This window comes from Pezoporus occidentalis, unplaced genomic scaffold, assembly GCF_034315485.1.
Source record: "Pezoporus occidentalis ecotype Australia unplaced genomic scaffold, CSIRO_AGI_Poc_V1 ctg5, whole genome shotgun sequence".
Lineage (NCBI taxonomy): Eukaryota > Metazoa > Chordata > Aves > Psittaciformes > Psittacidae > Pezoporus > Pezoporus occidentalis.
Window position 1 is genome coordinate 14,633,416 of NW_026915835.1, and position 16,586 is coordinate 14,650,001.

General features: G+C 41.4%; 1 protein-coding gene across 1 annotated transcript in view; it reads right to left on the minus strand.

Moving 5' to 3' along the window:
* Positions 1-213: 213 nt before the first annotated feature.
* Positions 214-16,586, minus strand: part of LOC134173171 (uncharacterized) — a 537,635-nt gene continuing 521,262 nt past the window's right edge. Inside the window, exon 2 of the mRNA XM_062636940.1 lies at positions 214-1,653. Coding sequence (XP_062492924.1) covers positions 253-1,653 — 1,401 coding nt within the window. The 3' untranslated portion in view covers positions 214-252. The remainder of the gene's footprint in view (positions 1,654-16,586) is intronic.

The window sequence follows — 16,586 nt, forward strand, 5'->3', positions numbered from 1 at the left end:
TTTTCAATACACCATCACTCTCCCACATATATACATCCATATACATACAGACCAAGAGGAAAAGATCATTTTCTTAGTGCATGGACCAATCCCTATAATGCTGCAGAGTCCATTCGGCCCATGATGTTCAAAGTTCATTCTCTGTTGGGATGATGGCTGGAGGGAAGTCAGGGCCAGTTGCTGGTGACCTGGAGACATCTAGTTGACGGGCTATAAAAGTATTACACAGCAGGCAACAGCATACAATTGAGTTCACTGGCTGTTTTCCCCTAAAATCAAATCCCCTTGAGGTATACATCGGACTTCCCCATCTTCCCGCATTACCCACCAAGTATATCCACGTCCCTGAGCAAAAGCAATCCCACGAGTGGGTTTGACTTTACCTGAAGCAGGAATTACCCAGACTGTCTTCCCCAGCAAATTCTTCATATGCACCACGGGAACTTTGTCCCCCTCTACATTATGTAAAAGTTCTGACTGGGCTGGGCCAGCCCTGTTGGCAGATCCTCTGGTGTTGACCAACCAGGTGGCCTTTGGTAAGTGTGTATCCCAATGCTTGAAAGTTCCCCCACCCATTGCTCTCAGTGTAGTTTTTAACAGCCCATTGTACCGTTCGATTTTCCCAGAGGCTGGTGAATGGTAGGGGATGTGATATACCCACTCAATGCCATGCTCTTTGGCCCAAATATCTATAAGGTTATTCCGGAAATGAGTCCCATTGTCTGACTCAATTCTCTCTGGGGTGCCGTGTCGCCACAAAATCTGTTTCTCAAGGCCCAGGATAGTGTTGCGGGCAGTGGCATGGGGCACAGCGTATGTTTCCAGCCACCCGGTGGTTGCTTCCACCATGGTAAGCACATGGCGCTTGCCTTGGAGGGTTGGTGGCAGTGTGATATAGTCAATCTGCCAGGCCTCCCCATATTTATACTTCAACCATCGTCCTCCATACCAAAGAGGCTTTAACCGCTTGGCTTGTTTAATTGCAGCACATGTTTCACACTCATGAATAACCTGGGCAATAGTGTCCATTGTTAAGTCCACCCCTCGGCCACGGGCCCATCTATATGTTGCATCTCTGCCCTGATGGCCTGAAGTGTCATGGGCCCACCAGGCCAAAAATAATTCACCGTTATGTTGCCAATCTAAGTCCATCTGAGCCACTTCAATCTTAGCCGCTTTATCCACTTGTTGGTTGTTCTGGTGTTCCTCAGTGGCCCGACTCTTGGGTACATGGGCATCTACATGACGTACCTTCACCACCAGGTTCTGCACCCTGGCAGCAATACCTTTCCACAGTGCAGCAGCCCAGATGGGTTTACCTCTGCGTTGCCAGTTGCTCTGCTTCCATTGCTTCAACCACCCCCACAGGGCATTTGCCACCATCCATGAGTCAGTATAGAGATAAAGTACTGGCCACTTTTCTCGTTCAGCAATGTCCAGGGCCAGCTGGATGGCTTTCACCTCGGCAAACTGACTCGATTCACCCTCTCCGTCAGCAGTTTCTGCAACTTGTCGTCCAGGACTCCATACAGCTGCCTTCCATCTCCGATGCTTTCCCACAATATGGCAAGAGCCATCAGTAAACAAGGCATATTGCTTTTCACTTTCTGACAGTTTATTATATGGTGGGGCCTCTTCAGCGCGCACCACCTCCTCCTTTGGTGACATTCCAAAATCTTTGCCCTCTGGCCAGTCCATGATGACTTCTAGAATGCCTGGACAACTGAGATTTCCTATTCGAGTTCGTTGTGTAATTAGTGCAGCCCATTTACTCCATGTAGCATTAGTTGCATGATGTGTAGAGGAGACCCTGCCTTTGAACATCCAGCCCAGCACGGGCAACCGGGGTGCCAGGAGGAGCTGTGCTTCAGTGCCAATCACTTCCGAAGCAGCTCGAGCCCCTTCATAGGCTGCCAGTATCTCTTTCTCAGTAGGGGTATAGCTGGCCTCAGATCCTTTATATCCCTGACTCCAAAAGCCGAGGGGTCGACCTCGAGTCTCCCCTGGAGCTTTCTGCCAGAGGCTCCAGGTAGGACCGTTCTCCCCAGCTGCAGTGTACAGTACATTTTTTACATCTGGTCCGGTCCGGACTGGTCCAAGGGCTACTGCATGAACTATCTCGTGTTTAATTTGCTCAAAGGCTTGTTGCTGCTCAGGGCCCCATTTAAAATCATTCTTCTTCCGGGTCACATGATAGAGAGGGCTTACAATCAAACTGTAATTTGGGATGTGCATTCTCCAGAACCCCACTGCACCCAAGAAGGCTTGCGTTTCTTTCTTATTAGTTGGTGGAGACATTGCTGTTATCTTGTTGATCACATCTGTGGGGATCTGTCTACGTCCATCTTGCCATTTTATTCCCCAAAATTGAATCTCCTGTGCAGGTCCCTTGACCTTACTCCGTTTTATGGCAAAACCAGCTTTCAGCAGGATTTGGATTATTTTCCTCCCTTTCTCAAAGACTTCTTCTGCTGTATCGCCCCACACAATAATGTCATCAATGTATTACAGGTGTTCTGGTGCTTGCCCCTGTTCCAGTGCAGTCTGGATCAGTCCATGGCAAATGGTAGGGCTGTGTTTCCACCCCTGGGGCAGTCGGTTCCAAGTGAACTGGACACCCCTCCAAGTAAAAGCAAACTGTGGCCTGCACTCTGCTGCCAAAGGAATTGAGAAAAATGCATTGGCAATATCAATCGTGGCATACCACTTGGCTGCCTTTGACTCTAGTTCATACTGAAGTTCTAGCATGTCCGGTACGGCAGCACTCAATGGTGGTGTGACTTCATTCAGGCCACGATAGTCTACTGTTAGTCTCCATTCTCCATTAGACTTTCGCACTGGCCATATGGGGCTATTGAAGGGTGAGCGGGTCCTGCTGATCATCCCCTGACTCTCCAGTCTACGGATCAGCTGATGGATGGGAATCAGGGAGTCTCGGTTGGTGCGATATTGCCGCCGGTGCACTGTTGTGGTCGCAATTGGCATTTGTTCTTCAACCTTCAGCAACCCCACAGCAGAGGGATCTTCTGAGAGACCAGGCAAGGTGGACAGCTGCTCAATTTCCTCAGTCTCCAAAGCAGCAATACCAAAAGCCCACTGGTACCCTTTTAGGTCTTTGAAGTACCCTCTCTTGAGGTAGTCTATGCCGAGGATGCATGGAGCCTCTGGACCAGTCACAATAGGGTGCTTTTGCCATCCCCTCCCAGTCAGGCTGATTTCAGCATCCAGCACAGTCAACTCTTGGGATCCTCCTGTTACTCCAGAAATATAGATGGGTTCCACCCCTTGACAGCTTGATGGCATCAGGGTACACCGTGCACCGGTATCTACTAGAGCCTTATACTTCTCTGGGACTGATGTGCCAGGCCAGCTGATCCACACAGTCCAGTAAATCCGATTGTCCCCTACCTCCACCTGGCTGGAGGCAGGGCCCCTCTAATGGTCGTCACAGCATTGGACACTTAAGTTGTGGTGAAAGGGATTATTCTTCGTTATCACAGGAGCTGGAGTAAAATCAGCTCTTCCATTCCATCTGGGAAACTGCTCACCAGAGACTGAAGCCGTAGCTCTCATGGGACGATCAGTCTTGGCCCTTGCTCCCCTCTTCAGTTCACTCACCCTTTCCTCCGAAGCTGAAGCAGGTTTCCCATCCCACTTTGTCATGTCTTCTCCGTGATCCAGCAGGTAAAACCATAGGGTAGCCCATGGCGTATACCTCCTGTATCTCCTCTCGAGCAATAGGACACCTTTTGTTAATAGCTGAGATGTGTGTTGGTACACGTGAGGAGCTGGATAAATCAGATAGATCGTCCCTCAATTGTTCGAGGTCCTGGGACAGTTTTTTCACAGCTGAGATGATGGAAGGGTGAGATTGTCTTCGAATTCTCGGAGTTTATGAACCATTTCATCCACTGTTAGTGGTACTATGGCATTCCAGGTTACTGTTGCCAATGAATGGGCATATGATGACGGTGCATTGGGTGTAAGTTTTCGCCACATGGGTCGTGTACATTCAACTTCATCTGGATCTATAGGTGTATCCCCGTTATTTGGCTTGATGTGATAGAGCATCTCTACGATGGCCGATTCCTTCAGAGGCTGGATGCCTTTGTCTATAGTAGTCCACTTGGCCGAACGACTCGTAACATCGTCCTTGTACGGAAACCTTTCTTTCACAGCTGCCAAGAGCCGCCTCCAAAGGCTGAGGGACTTTTTCTCTCTTGCAATTGCTTTGTCAATTCCCCCTTCTCTAGCAAGTGATCCCAGCTGCTTGGCTTCTGTACCTTCTAGTTCGTGACCATCGGCCCCATTGTCCCAGCATCGGAGTAACCAGGTGATGATGTGCTCCCCTGGTTGATGGGTAAAATCTTTTCGCATATTCTGTAGCTCGGTTGAGGTCCAAGGTCGAGCAGTTACCTCTTCTTCTTCTTCATCATCATGTGATGATGACTCCTGATCAGATTCTGGACTGGGTGGTGAATTCATTGTTTCTTCATCTTGCTTCACCCTTTGTGCCTCCTTTTTGATGTTCTCTTGTGTACAGGGGCAACTGATATTGGTACGAATTGGTCCTCTGGTTTGGCTGCAGTGATTATCACTGTGGTTTGAGTAGCAACTGTACTTGTTGCTGGGGGTGATGTAGCTGCTGTGCTTGGAGCTGGGGTAACCGTGCTGTCTGTTGCAGTTGAAGTTTGAGCAGCTGCTGTACTTGCCACTGTGGTAGCTGCACTGTTCATTGCAGCCAAAGTTTGGGTAGCGACTGTACTTGTCACTGGGGTTGGTGCAGCTGCTGTGCTTGGAGCTGGGGTAACTGCGCTGTCTGTTCCGGTTGAAGTTTGAGCAGCTGCTGTACTTGCCGCTGGGGTAGCTGTGCTGTTTATTGCAGCCAAATTTTAAGTAGCGACTGTCGCTTTGCCCTCAGATCCGCCGACATTCTTTTCCTTTTGAAGGTGCTGGATAGTGTTGAACAAGGCCCTGTAAGCATAGGCCAAGCCCCAGCACGTTGCCATGATTTGTCCATCTCTGGTATGGCCAGAATGACCACACACCTCATTTAAGTGTTTTACTAATTCTTCTGGATTTTGCAGTTGTTCGGTAGTGAAATTCCAAAGTACTGGAGGGGCCCACTGACCTAGATACTTGCCCATACTATCCCACACACCCTGCCACTCATGGCTGTCCAGCCTCAGGGAAAATCTCTGGGTCCTCCTACATCGTCGTTTGACCCCAGACAAGACCCAAACCTGACTCTGCTTAACTCTTGAAATCAGTAGTGGGCAAAACACACTCTGTATGCGTGTTAGCATGGTGATTCCCATCACCACCAGCAAACAAGTCTCAACAGCATTAAAAGGCCATTAAAAACTTTAAAACTCTCAGATGTAAATGGTCTGGGGGGAGGACTGGGAGGGTAAAAGGATGTCTCCTTCACAGGTTGAGCACCTGAGAAGGAGAAAAAAGATGTGTAATTGCTAAGCACCTCCATCATATACCTCCCAAAGTATAAAGGTGGTGACCACACTGGGAACATAAGCCAGATCAGTTTCATGATCAATGATTCTATTGTATTACAAGTCATTGCCATAAAGTACAATGGGACAAAAACCTTAGCCCAAGCCCCACACTTGAAAAACACTAATACAGCAAATACCGGATGGACGTAAGATACTATATACTGAAACTGTGAGATCAAGAGGAACAACCTTGAGAGCCAATAAATCAGCATTGCGACGAGTGACTATCAATCCAGTCAGATCTGTTCTTATCTCAACCCCTCGTGCCCCACGTTGGGCGCCAAAAAGAACTGTCGTGGTTTAAACCCAGTCAGGTAAGTTGTTCACTCACTCCCAGTGAGTGGTGCTGAGCTGACAACAATCGAGGTCCGTCCCCCCCCTGCACCGGGGCTCTCCGCTTCTCTGCTCCCGGAGGAACGGGGAGGAGGATTGAGCGAGTGCAACTCCTACGGGTTGAGACAAGAGCAGTCCAGCAACCAATGTACAACACAAATCACCACCGCTACTATCAACTACAACAATGATAAGGGAAAATAACAAAGGAAGAGAATACGATACCACCGGCCAAGAAAACGAGTTCCACCCGGAAGCCCCTGTCCTTCTGGGTGACTCCCAGTTACCCCCCACCCCGGGCATGACGTGCTGTGGTATGGAATACCTCCCCGGCTAGCCCGGGTCAGGCGCCCCGTCCCTGCTTCCTCACGGCTTCCCCTCCTCCCTGGCAGAGCATGAGCCTCAAAAAGTCCTTGGTCAGGGTAAACATCACTTAGCAACAACTGAAAACATCGGCTTCACCAACACTGTTCTCAGGCTGGAAGTCAAAACACAGCACTTCACCAGCTACCACAAAGGAAAAAACATGACTGCTACTGCTGAACCCAGGACAGGTGCTAAAGCTTGCATCATTTTTATGCGGTAATTAAGTTTTTAAGCTAAGCTGAATGAATACAGGCCTTTATGCTCCCTTAGTGCCAATGTGATGGTGACAGGAAATGAATAGCAGGGATTAAAAAAAAAGAGACAAAATCTAAAGGATTATAGAAACAAATAGCAGATTCTTTTCATGACAGAGCTGAGACTTGGGTCTTTTTAAGATTGAGATCCCTTGATTTCTCAGCTACTGGCTATAGAATAATCCCCTTCCTGCTGATTTGGTTTATAGAGGAGTAGGATCATAGCAAACTGGAATGAAAATACAAGAGCAGGGCAAACTTGAAAGTATTTGCCTTCAGACTCTAATATCTTTGAGAAATATTGATCATTTATAAAAATGACAATAATTTCTCAGTCTCACATAAACTTGGTGAATGAATTAGGCTGCTGTTGCAACATCTATTTTGCATAAGTGCAGATAAATGAAAATCTAAATATTTAGATGTTAGTAGGTAATTAAACAAAGTCATGTGTCCATACTGTGAGTGAACTGGAACCATGATTGTTTGATCTGGGTTTTTTTCAGGATGGATAGGAGCCATTTCTTTACCAGTATGGTATGCTGTCCAGTCAGTATGTGCAGCCATCCAGATCAGAATACAGATGAGTAGGTGTCGTGGTTTAAACCCAGTCAGGTAACTCGTTCACTCACTTCCCCCCCTTTCTTGCCCTCCCCCTGCTCTCGGAGGGACGGAGAGGAGAATCGAAAAGAATGCAACTCCCATGGGTTGAGATAAGAACAGTTTAGTAACTAAGGTATAACACAAATCACTACTGCTGCCACCAATGATAATAATGATAAAGGAAATAACAAGGGAAGAGAATACATCACCTCACCACCAGCCGACCGATAACTTGCCCCTCCCCCAGCCCGACCAAGCTCTGACCGATACCTCCTCCAACCCTGCAGTCTCCCAGCCCTTCCGGCTAACTCCCAGTTACATCCTGGGCATGACGTGCTGTGGTATGGAATACCTCTTTGGTCAGTTTGGGTCAGGTGTCCTGTCTCTGCTTCCTCCTGGCTCCCCCTCCTCCCTGGCAGAGCATGAGGCTCACAAAGTCCTTGGCCAAACCAAAACATCGCTTGTTATCAGCTCTGTTCCCGAGCTGAAAGTCAAAACACTGCACTACACCAGCTACCAAGGAGGAGAAACATGACTGCTACTGCTGAACCCAGGACATTATCCACCCCTTATTCCATACCATTCACGTCATGCTCAGATCCCACATTTTCAATACACCCATCACTCCGCTCTTATCTAAGTGCATGGACCAGTAGCTATAAAGCTGCTGAGTCCATCTGGTCCATGATGTCAGGCTCCATCTCTTGTAACAGTCTTCCAGAGCAGGAGAGACTGTGTGTAGTGTTCACACTCGTGAATAACCTGGGCAATAGTGTCCATTGCTAAGTCCACCCCTCGATCATGAGTCCATCTCTATGTTGCATCTCTGCTCTGATGGCCTGAAGTGCCATGGGCCCACCAGGCTCAAAATAATTCACTGTCCCCTTAAGCAGTTTCTGCAGCTTGTTGCTGGGGACTCCATGCAGCTGCCTTCCATCTCCGATGCTTCCAAAGCACTGGAGGGGCCCAGTGGACTAGATACTTGCTCATACTGTCCCACACACCCTGCCACTCATGACTCTCCAGCCTTGGAGAAAACCTCTTGGTCCTCCTGTATCGTCGTCTAACCCCAGACAAGACCCAAACCTGACTCTGCTTAACTTTTGAGATCAGACAAAATGGTTGTGGGTAGAACACAGCCTGTGTGTGTGCCAACATGCTGATCCCCATCACAATCAGCAGGCAGGTCCCAAGGACACCCAAAGGCCATTCAAAACCTTCAGAACTCTCAGTTGATGCTGCTGTACTTGTCACTGGGGCTGGTGTAGCTGCTGTGCTTGCTGGCTCTCCCACCACCAGCTGTATTATTTACCTTCTTTCTTTGTTACAGCTTTCTTTTGTCAATGCTGCTTCATTCTTGTCAATGCAATACAGGTCTGAGGAAAGCAGTGCTTTCTTTTAGCGGTTTCTCTGATGGTTGCTACTAGTCAGGGATAATCCTATTTATTCTAATAGATATCTTTGACTAGAAGTACATTACTCTTCCTTCCATAAATTTGATTTTGCTTTCTTCTGTCAATATCAGATTGCTAGTTTCCATCCATTATGGCTTTTACATATTAGTAACAAGATTCCATTGTTTCTAGTAATTTGTTCTATCATTTACATTTATGTTTTTGTTTTTGTTTTTTTTTTTAAAGTGCTTTAGCAAGCGAACAGCAATGCAGAGGTAAACAGGGAAGAAAAGCCAGACTGAAAAAGAATGCAAGTCATTAATGAAATGTGTTTGATTGTATGTAAATTACTTTTTATATTACCCAGAAGTAGCCTGAAATTATTCTTGTGCTTATCAGTGGGAACAAAGGAAGCGTGGTTATATTTCAAGCTTACTTGTAAAAATCACAGTGGGAAATATTGCAAAAAGCTTCCTCTTTGAATTTATAGGCAGCTAATGAAATAGAATTCTGTTTATCCAACCTCCAAAACAAAGTAGATAATATGTAATCTTAACTTTGTATTCATATGCATCAGTAAGAACCTGTTATATTAGGTTCCTAAGAAATTTAAATTGCAGCTGATATAGTCATATATGTCCCTGACATAAATCCTGCTGATAATTAGGAATCAAAAAATGAACTTTAGAAAAAACCCAATAGCTAAAAATTTGTAAAACCTCATTGTCTGAATGTATGCTTAATAAAACACTTTTATATTCTTCACAAATTCAGAAGATATGTATATATATACATATATATATATGAAAAAATATAACTACCACCAGTTTCAGAACTTTAAGTCTTTAATAGACTAATTAACAGTATTAATTAACTTGTTAATTAACAAAAAGTCCTAATCAACTGAGATGGGATTGGATCTTTCTGCCCATCTGAACCCTGTGATCCGAAGGGGCCCAACTGCCTATTTCCTAGTCAGACTATATTTATTTGCTCATCTTCCCTTTACATACATATGGCAGAGGAATGTGAAAAAATTAAGAATGTATGTTCTAAACTACAACATAATTTAGAACCTTCTGAGGTTGTAGTTAAATTTCTCTCTGGCAAAACTGAAGGTGTTTGGCTTTCTATGGAAAAGCATAAAGTGCATCCTTCAGTAGTTTTAGGAATACAAAATTTATTCCACACCAAAAAATTTAGTGGCTTGGCTAAATCCTCCACTAAATTAAACCCCCCAGGTTTTAGTAATTATGTCTTACTTGACAAACAATGCTTTAAATGACAGGAAATAATGTTTTCTAAAATAGAACAAGTTTCCTGAGATCAAAACATTTGAAAATAAGTTCTACAGGGTTCACAAAATGCTTCCAATCCTCTCATCCGTAATACGATTTGCCACACACTTAAGTGTTCCAACACTCCTACCCTTTCCTGCCAGCAGATATGAAACCTGTATTACTTTTTCTGCCAAGTCTACATTGAACTTTCCATTTTTAACAAATTACATTATTTTATGCAAATTTTAAGTGTTTAATAACTTAATAATTTCCTCAGATTTGAGGAGAAAACTGACCTATGAACAAATAAGTAATTGCCACTTAAAGGAAAGGCAGCGTTGTTCTTTCCCCATAAGATACATATTAAAACCCCCCAAACAAGTAAACCTGTTGAGCCTGAGAGCATATTTTTGATCAAGAGTTTATATGATTAGGTTTGGTGGGATTATCTGAAGCTTTCTGAAGGCAGACATATTTAGCTTCTTTGTAAAATACTAGACATTAAATAGAAGACAAATACTTGCATTTAAAATGATGCAATGGTTCTTCACATAATTTGGAAGAGGAAAGTAAGGATTCTATGTCCTTCTGTTACATAATAAATTGCTTCATCTGACTGGATTATATATCCTGTTATAAAGCCTTTCACTCTTTCCCAAACAGTTCATGTGTCTCAGTTATCAGTGGCAAAAGTCTCAACAAGGCACTGAGCCTAAAGGATGGAACAGGAACCAAACACGTTCAGTGCACTATGGCACTACTTCGAATCACAATAGGCTGGCTTTCAGTTATAAAAATTCAAACATTGTGCCAGTTGTCTGAAAACTGAATAATTTGTTTTTCTGACGTTTTTAGATATTTTTCTTTTCCCTTTATGGAAAGCCAAATTTAAAAAGAAAAGAATGTTTTCTGAAAAAAAACAAACCACCAAAACCAAAAAAACAACCAACCAAAACCAAACAACAAAACCCAAACAAAACAAAAACCCCAAATCAAGAAAGCAGCTTTCTAATGAAGCAAAAAAAAAAAAGGGATATTTCAGTTTCCCTTCATTTAAAAAATGTGACTTTGGGTATGAAAAGTAATAGAAATAAATTTTAATTTCTCCCTGAACATAATATCCTAAAAAAATTGATGTTATTTTATGCTTTGGCAGTCAAAACTCTCTTTTTCTTATGTATAAGCAGTAACTAGAGGTTGAAAGTTCATTAAATCCCAGTGAGAAATTTATCACAATGAGACTGTAGTAAAAATCTTCTCAATGCCTGAAGTACAGTACTAGACACTAAACTTTTAGTATGTAGCTTGGCCAGAGGAACAGAAAATTAGAAACCATTAAAAAAAATCAAAAATTAAACCTCAAAACAAAACAAAACATCCCCTTTTGTTTCATCCTTTGATTTCCTTCTAGTAAGACACACAGTCCTGAAACTTTCTTCTGGCTTTCTATGGTAATATAATAGTGCTTTGCACTTGCCTTTCTCTTCTCACACACAGATCTCAAGTGCTTAACAAAGATGAAGAAACCTGAGTGGCTCCACTTTACAAGAAGTGCATTGAGGTTAACTATGCTACATTTCAGTCTTCCTGCAGAATAAGCTGAAAATCTGTGTGCAACTGTTTCCCACGTTATTTGTGTTTTCAGTCTGTTGCATGATTGTTTGTAGGAAAGACTGCCTGTTGCTTCATTCCATGTCTCCAGACCCTGTCGGAAATGGAAAGGCTATTTCTCAGTGGAGTTCTGGGGTTAACTATTTTAATACAGCAGAAATAAATAAAATGAAAATAACCAGCCACAGGATAAAAGCATAGCATTTGAGAAAAAAAAGGAGACATTTTGCTGTTCTTCTTCCGTTCCTTTCTTAGGGTCGTCTTCAGCTTTCAAATAATTTTGTTATTTATGTCTCAAGGCGAAGTCTATACGTGGACCAGAAAGGAAAATATGTTATGTTTTCCATTATTGTTACGATTTGTTGACTTCTTTTTCACATTAATAATGTTGTTAGTCAGTGATAGCGTAGATATTTTTGAAAATGTTACAGTGCATCCTGGAGTATATATATGCGTTGTTTCACAAAGCATTCAACATTAAAATTTTCATATAGCAGATTTTCAGATGACAGAATCTTTTAAAGAAAATCTCTAGTAATTTAGATTTTTACAGTGATGTATCCTCAAGGCTAAGAATGACCTACCTTCTTTCCCTACAGGACTCTGAAATGAAAATCAGACTGTATTTTTAGCATCAATTGGTAAGTATCATCCTTCTTACTAAACTAACACTCATTTTGATGTACGTAATTAATTTTTAAAGATCTCATGAAGCAAAAACCTTAACAGTTTCAGGAGGACTCTAAGTTCTAGAATTAAAAAAAAAAGTATCAATTACTATAACCCTATATAGGCAGCTATTCCTGACTAATTTGTTTTTTTCCTTCAGCAGGACAGAAATAATTTAATTTGAAATTATTTGTTTCTGCTTTGGTTTTCGTTTGTTTTTTGTTTTTTTTTTGTTTGTTTTTTTCTATACAGAGCTTGATTATTAATGAAGTCCAGCTGTCTGAAGGGACATTTTCAGAAATACAAATAGTTAGTTTTGAAAAAAATATTTTGATAGTCTGTTTTATGGTTGTTTTTTATTTTTTTATATAACAAGAAAATAAAAGTATTTTTTTAATTAGTATGTGAAACTGTATTTTTCTTCTAACCATTCCAAAGAGAAATAATGCCTAAACTGTGCTCCCCAGCTGCCTTATTTCCGTATCTCATGATTTTTTCTTACAGCTCAACTTGTATATGGCTCCATTGGGTAAGTATATAGTTTTCCTAAGGCAGAGGTGATTACATTGTGCACATGCTACTATCTTTGATGGCATTTGTCTCAGGAGTACTTGTTTTGGAGATAATTGGACTTCAACTGTCATCATCAAATATGCTTGAAGCATCTTTAAACACAGCATGTCATTTTTCAGTTATGGACTTGCTCTCAGACTTCAACATTGCACTTCTGGATGTTCTGATTCTGCATCAACAACACATACCTACCTTTCTTTGCTATGTAACCCTTTATATGTTACTCAGATAGCTGACTGAAAAGAATAGTGGCAACTCATTGCAATTGCATAGCTAGCCAACAGTGAGCAATTTAATTAGAATTTATTATCATAATTCTAATCATGATAATATGGCATTAAACAGGATACAATGATGTCATTTTAATGTTGAACAGTGTCTAAATGCAGTTTATATGTATATACATGCATAAATATGTATGTTTAGATTTATATATATATAAAAAATGTGTTTTCATTCATATAGACACAAACTCATACACGTATGTTTCACCCACCCACACGCACTCATGTCATGCATACAGGGAGTGACTAGTCTGGACGCAGACACATGCACTGTAGCTGTCTGCATGCAGTTAAATGAATCCTACCTAATATGCCTAGATGAGAACATACCAACTTTTATAATCTTTTTCTGTAGTGTTAAGCTCATTTACAGCATTGTGCATATGAACTTCAAAGCTTTGCTGTTTTAGGGTACTTTGGGATTAACAGACAAGATTCTGGAGCTCCAGCATGCCACGCTTCCTCTACTACGGAACTCCATCAACTGCACAGTTTACACCTACCTGGTAAAAGCTATGAACACTGCCATGACATAGGAATCTCTTAGAAAGGAGCAGTTTAAACAGTTTGTTCAAAGCAGAACTGTAAATATTTAGTGTGTTGAATGTCCCATGACAGATTTAATAGTCACAATGGCTAGTCCTCATTTCTGTACTTAATATTTTAAGGATTGAATTTTAGAGAAACATAACAAAAACAATGAAGATGCAAATCTCACTAAAGGATGGATTCATGACTAGTGAATATTTGTACGTTATTTCTTTTACCCAATCATTACTAATCCTTAATTTCAGTTCCAGTCAGGGAAGTAATGCTTGCCCCTCCCCTTCCAGGAGCACTACTGGAATTGATTTTTATGTAAAATTAAATTCTTCAGAACAATATTTCTTCCTGCCCCAGTTCATTTAGTAACAACTGAATGTAAGAACCCTTTTTGTCTGACATTTTTGTGTTTGAAACAACCACCTTTCCTTCATGTCCCCTTCCCCACCAATTTGGTGGGACTCTGAAGCCAAAAGAAGAAAATAATTTGCTTAGACATAACCATTACAAGCTTCAAACATGGCTTATAAATTCCATATAATTTGAAAGCTTTACTGGGATGATATGCACCTGCAAGTTGTTAGCTAACACCCACAGACAGATTTTATGGCTCATACTCTGGTCTTTAACAACTCACAATGCAGGCAGCTGGAAGAGTCTAAGAATGGTGAACGCTTGAAATTTGTCCTAAGTGGTGTTGACATTACAGTGACTGAAAGATGCAACAGCTCCCCTTTCCCTTAAAAGTTGCTTTTTTTTCCTCTCTCTCTTTTTTTTTTTTTTTAAGGGAAAAGTGCCTCTGATACAATCCAACAGAAAAACAAAAACAGACAAAGTGGTATCTCTGGGATTGCAAATCATAGCAATCATTGCACAGCTGCAACATTATAAAATAACCCCAGAAGGACTGATGATTATCATTATCTGGCATCTATCCAGACTTAATGGCCTCCTCCTCATTGGAAAAAAAGCTTAAATGTGTTCCACAAGTCATTCCATTTGGCTATCTCCAGTGCATCTGTATGAATGGGAATACTGAAACTGTGGAGTTTTTCATTAGGGAACCACAGCCTTTTGCTATAATTTGAAAAAGATTGAGCTGCATAGGAATTCTTTCTTTTTTTCTTTTTTTTTTTTTTTCTTCATCAGAACACTGAAAAAAAATCATTCTGAAGTCTGTTAAAAAAAAAATAAAATCAACAATTGCACAGCCTGGTCCTAAGGTGTGTAATACAACATAAAATCTGAGTGCTTTCATATGATGGAATTCTATTATTGTATTCCCTTAGAAGTATGGATTCTGTGAATTCTTTAATGCTGTATCTAGAATATAGTAAATAAATCCTTACATACATAGTAGATGTTCTGATTTGTATTATGCTGTGTAAAATCAGTAGCTGCAAAACTGCCACGGATTTTTATTTTCATATCTGTTAAACATACATTTTGAGTTAATTTGGACATACTCATTCCATATGTACAATATTTGCAAATAAAAAAATCATAGAAAATTCTTGCAGAGCTTAATAGAATCAAAGTAACTTGTTTTTAAAAAATGAACTAGAAATACCTCATTTTTTCCTGAGAAGTTTAGAACTTCAAAGATAGTTTTTCATAAAACTTTTCAACTGACATCTAGAATTTAAAAAGGAAATATATCACTTTTCTTTCATGTCATAGCTTTAAAGATGACACAAGATCTTGCACTTCTTTGTAGCAAATACATTTTTCTACTCAAGAACTCATTTTTTTCTGAAAAGACGATTCAGGAAAAAAAACCACATATGGAGCAGACTACAACCACTGGAAAATTCTAGAACATAACAGAACCACGTGAAACAGAGCAGAGAAAGACGCGGGGGACAAGATGGAGCAGATGACAGCTCATTTTTGCTGAATAAAAGTTTCAATATTTCGGCATTTTAAAATACATTCTGTGGGGAGGGTCTATACATTTCAAATACATTGAAAACTTTGGCCTCCCCAACAAATTGCGCCCGCACCACTGAGAACCTCTTGTGCCACTAGTATTTCCAGACAAGTAGAAAACCTTCTTTTCTGTCTTGTCTTCTTTAATTTTGGGTTTTTTTGTTTGTTTGTTTTGTTGTGGGTTTTTTTGTTGTTTGTTTTTTGTTTTTTTTTAGCGACTATGGAATTGGCAGTAGGCTGGGGTTTATTTTAGTTCCAATTTGCTTTAAATGCTCTTTCATTTTGTTATGTGGTACAACATAGTTTTGTAGCTTAAGCATACTTGGCAAACCTCTCTTATTTGTTCAAACTGTCCCCTACCCCCCCACATACATAGCTAACCAACACTGAGCAAATACTTCCAACTGTCTTCATATCAGGCCAGAGGTCATCCCAATCGGAAAACAGGGGCTTCAGATGGTATTTTCTTTACGTCAGCTAATTACAACCATATGTATTCTGTGACAGAAAGAGAAGTATATAAGTATCAGACCCATTAGCCAGGTTAATTGCTCCTTCCACAGCTGATACTCTCTGTGTAGCTTTTGTCCTGCAGTCTGCTATAGTCTGTGCTGCCTGGTTGTAATTATTTTGTTGTTGCTTCTGCCCCGTTATTTTGTTTATTGCCAGCAGTAATTTGTAAGGCATGATATTGGGATTCAGCTATTTATGTCCGATAGCTAGGACAGTTTTGTCTCTATTGAATCTTGCCAGGCAATTCTTGGTTTTTGACTGCTGTTGCCTTTGTTCAGGTGGAAGATCTGGAGCTTAGACAGCAGACAGTCAAGAATCCAGGAAAGACACAACATGTATGCATTCAATTGTGATGATGAGGAAGCATTTCGCAATTCATCACCAGGATTCCCTTTAGACCACTAGGTGAAAGAAATCTAGTCATTCATATGATCAGTTTGGTGTAAGCATGTATGCATCAAGGAAATCTGATATTTAAGGAAACAAACATTATGTTTGTGAAAATCACACTGAACTTCAGCTTCAGAGTCTTCTGAATTTGCCCATTCTGCTCTTGTCTGAAGACGCAGGCTCTGGAAAGGTAAGGGGTCCCAATTTTCCAAACCACGGAAGCCAAAGAGGACCCACAGGATCAGGACAAACAGGATTTGCTCTACAGTGATAGCCTCATGCTGTAATGCCAACATTCTTAACATTGCCTTTTGCCACCTGTACTCAGCAT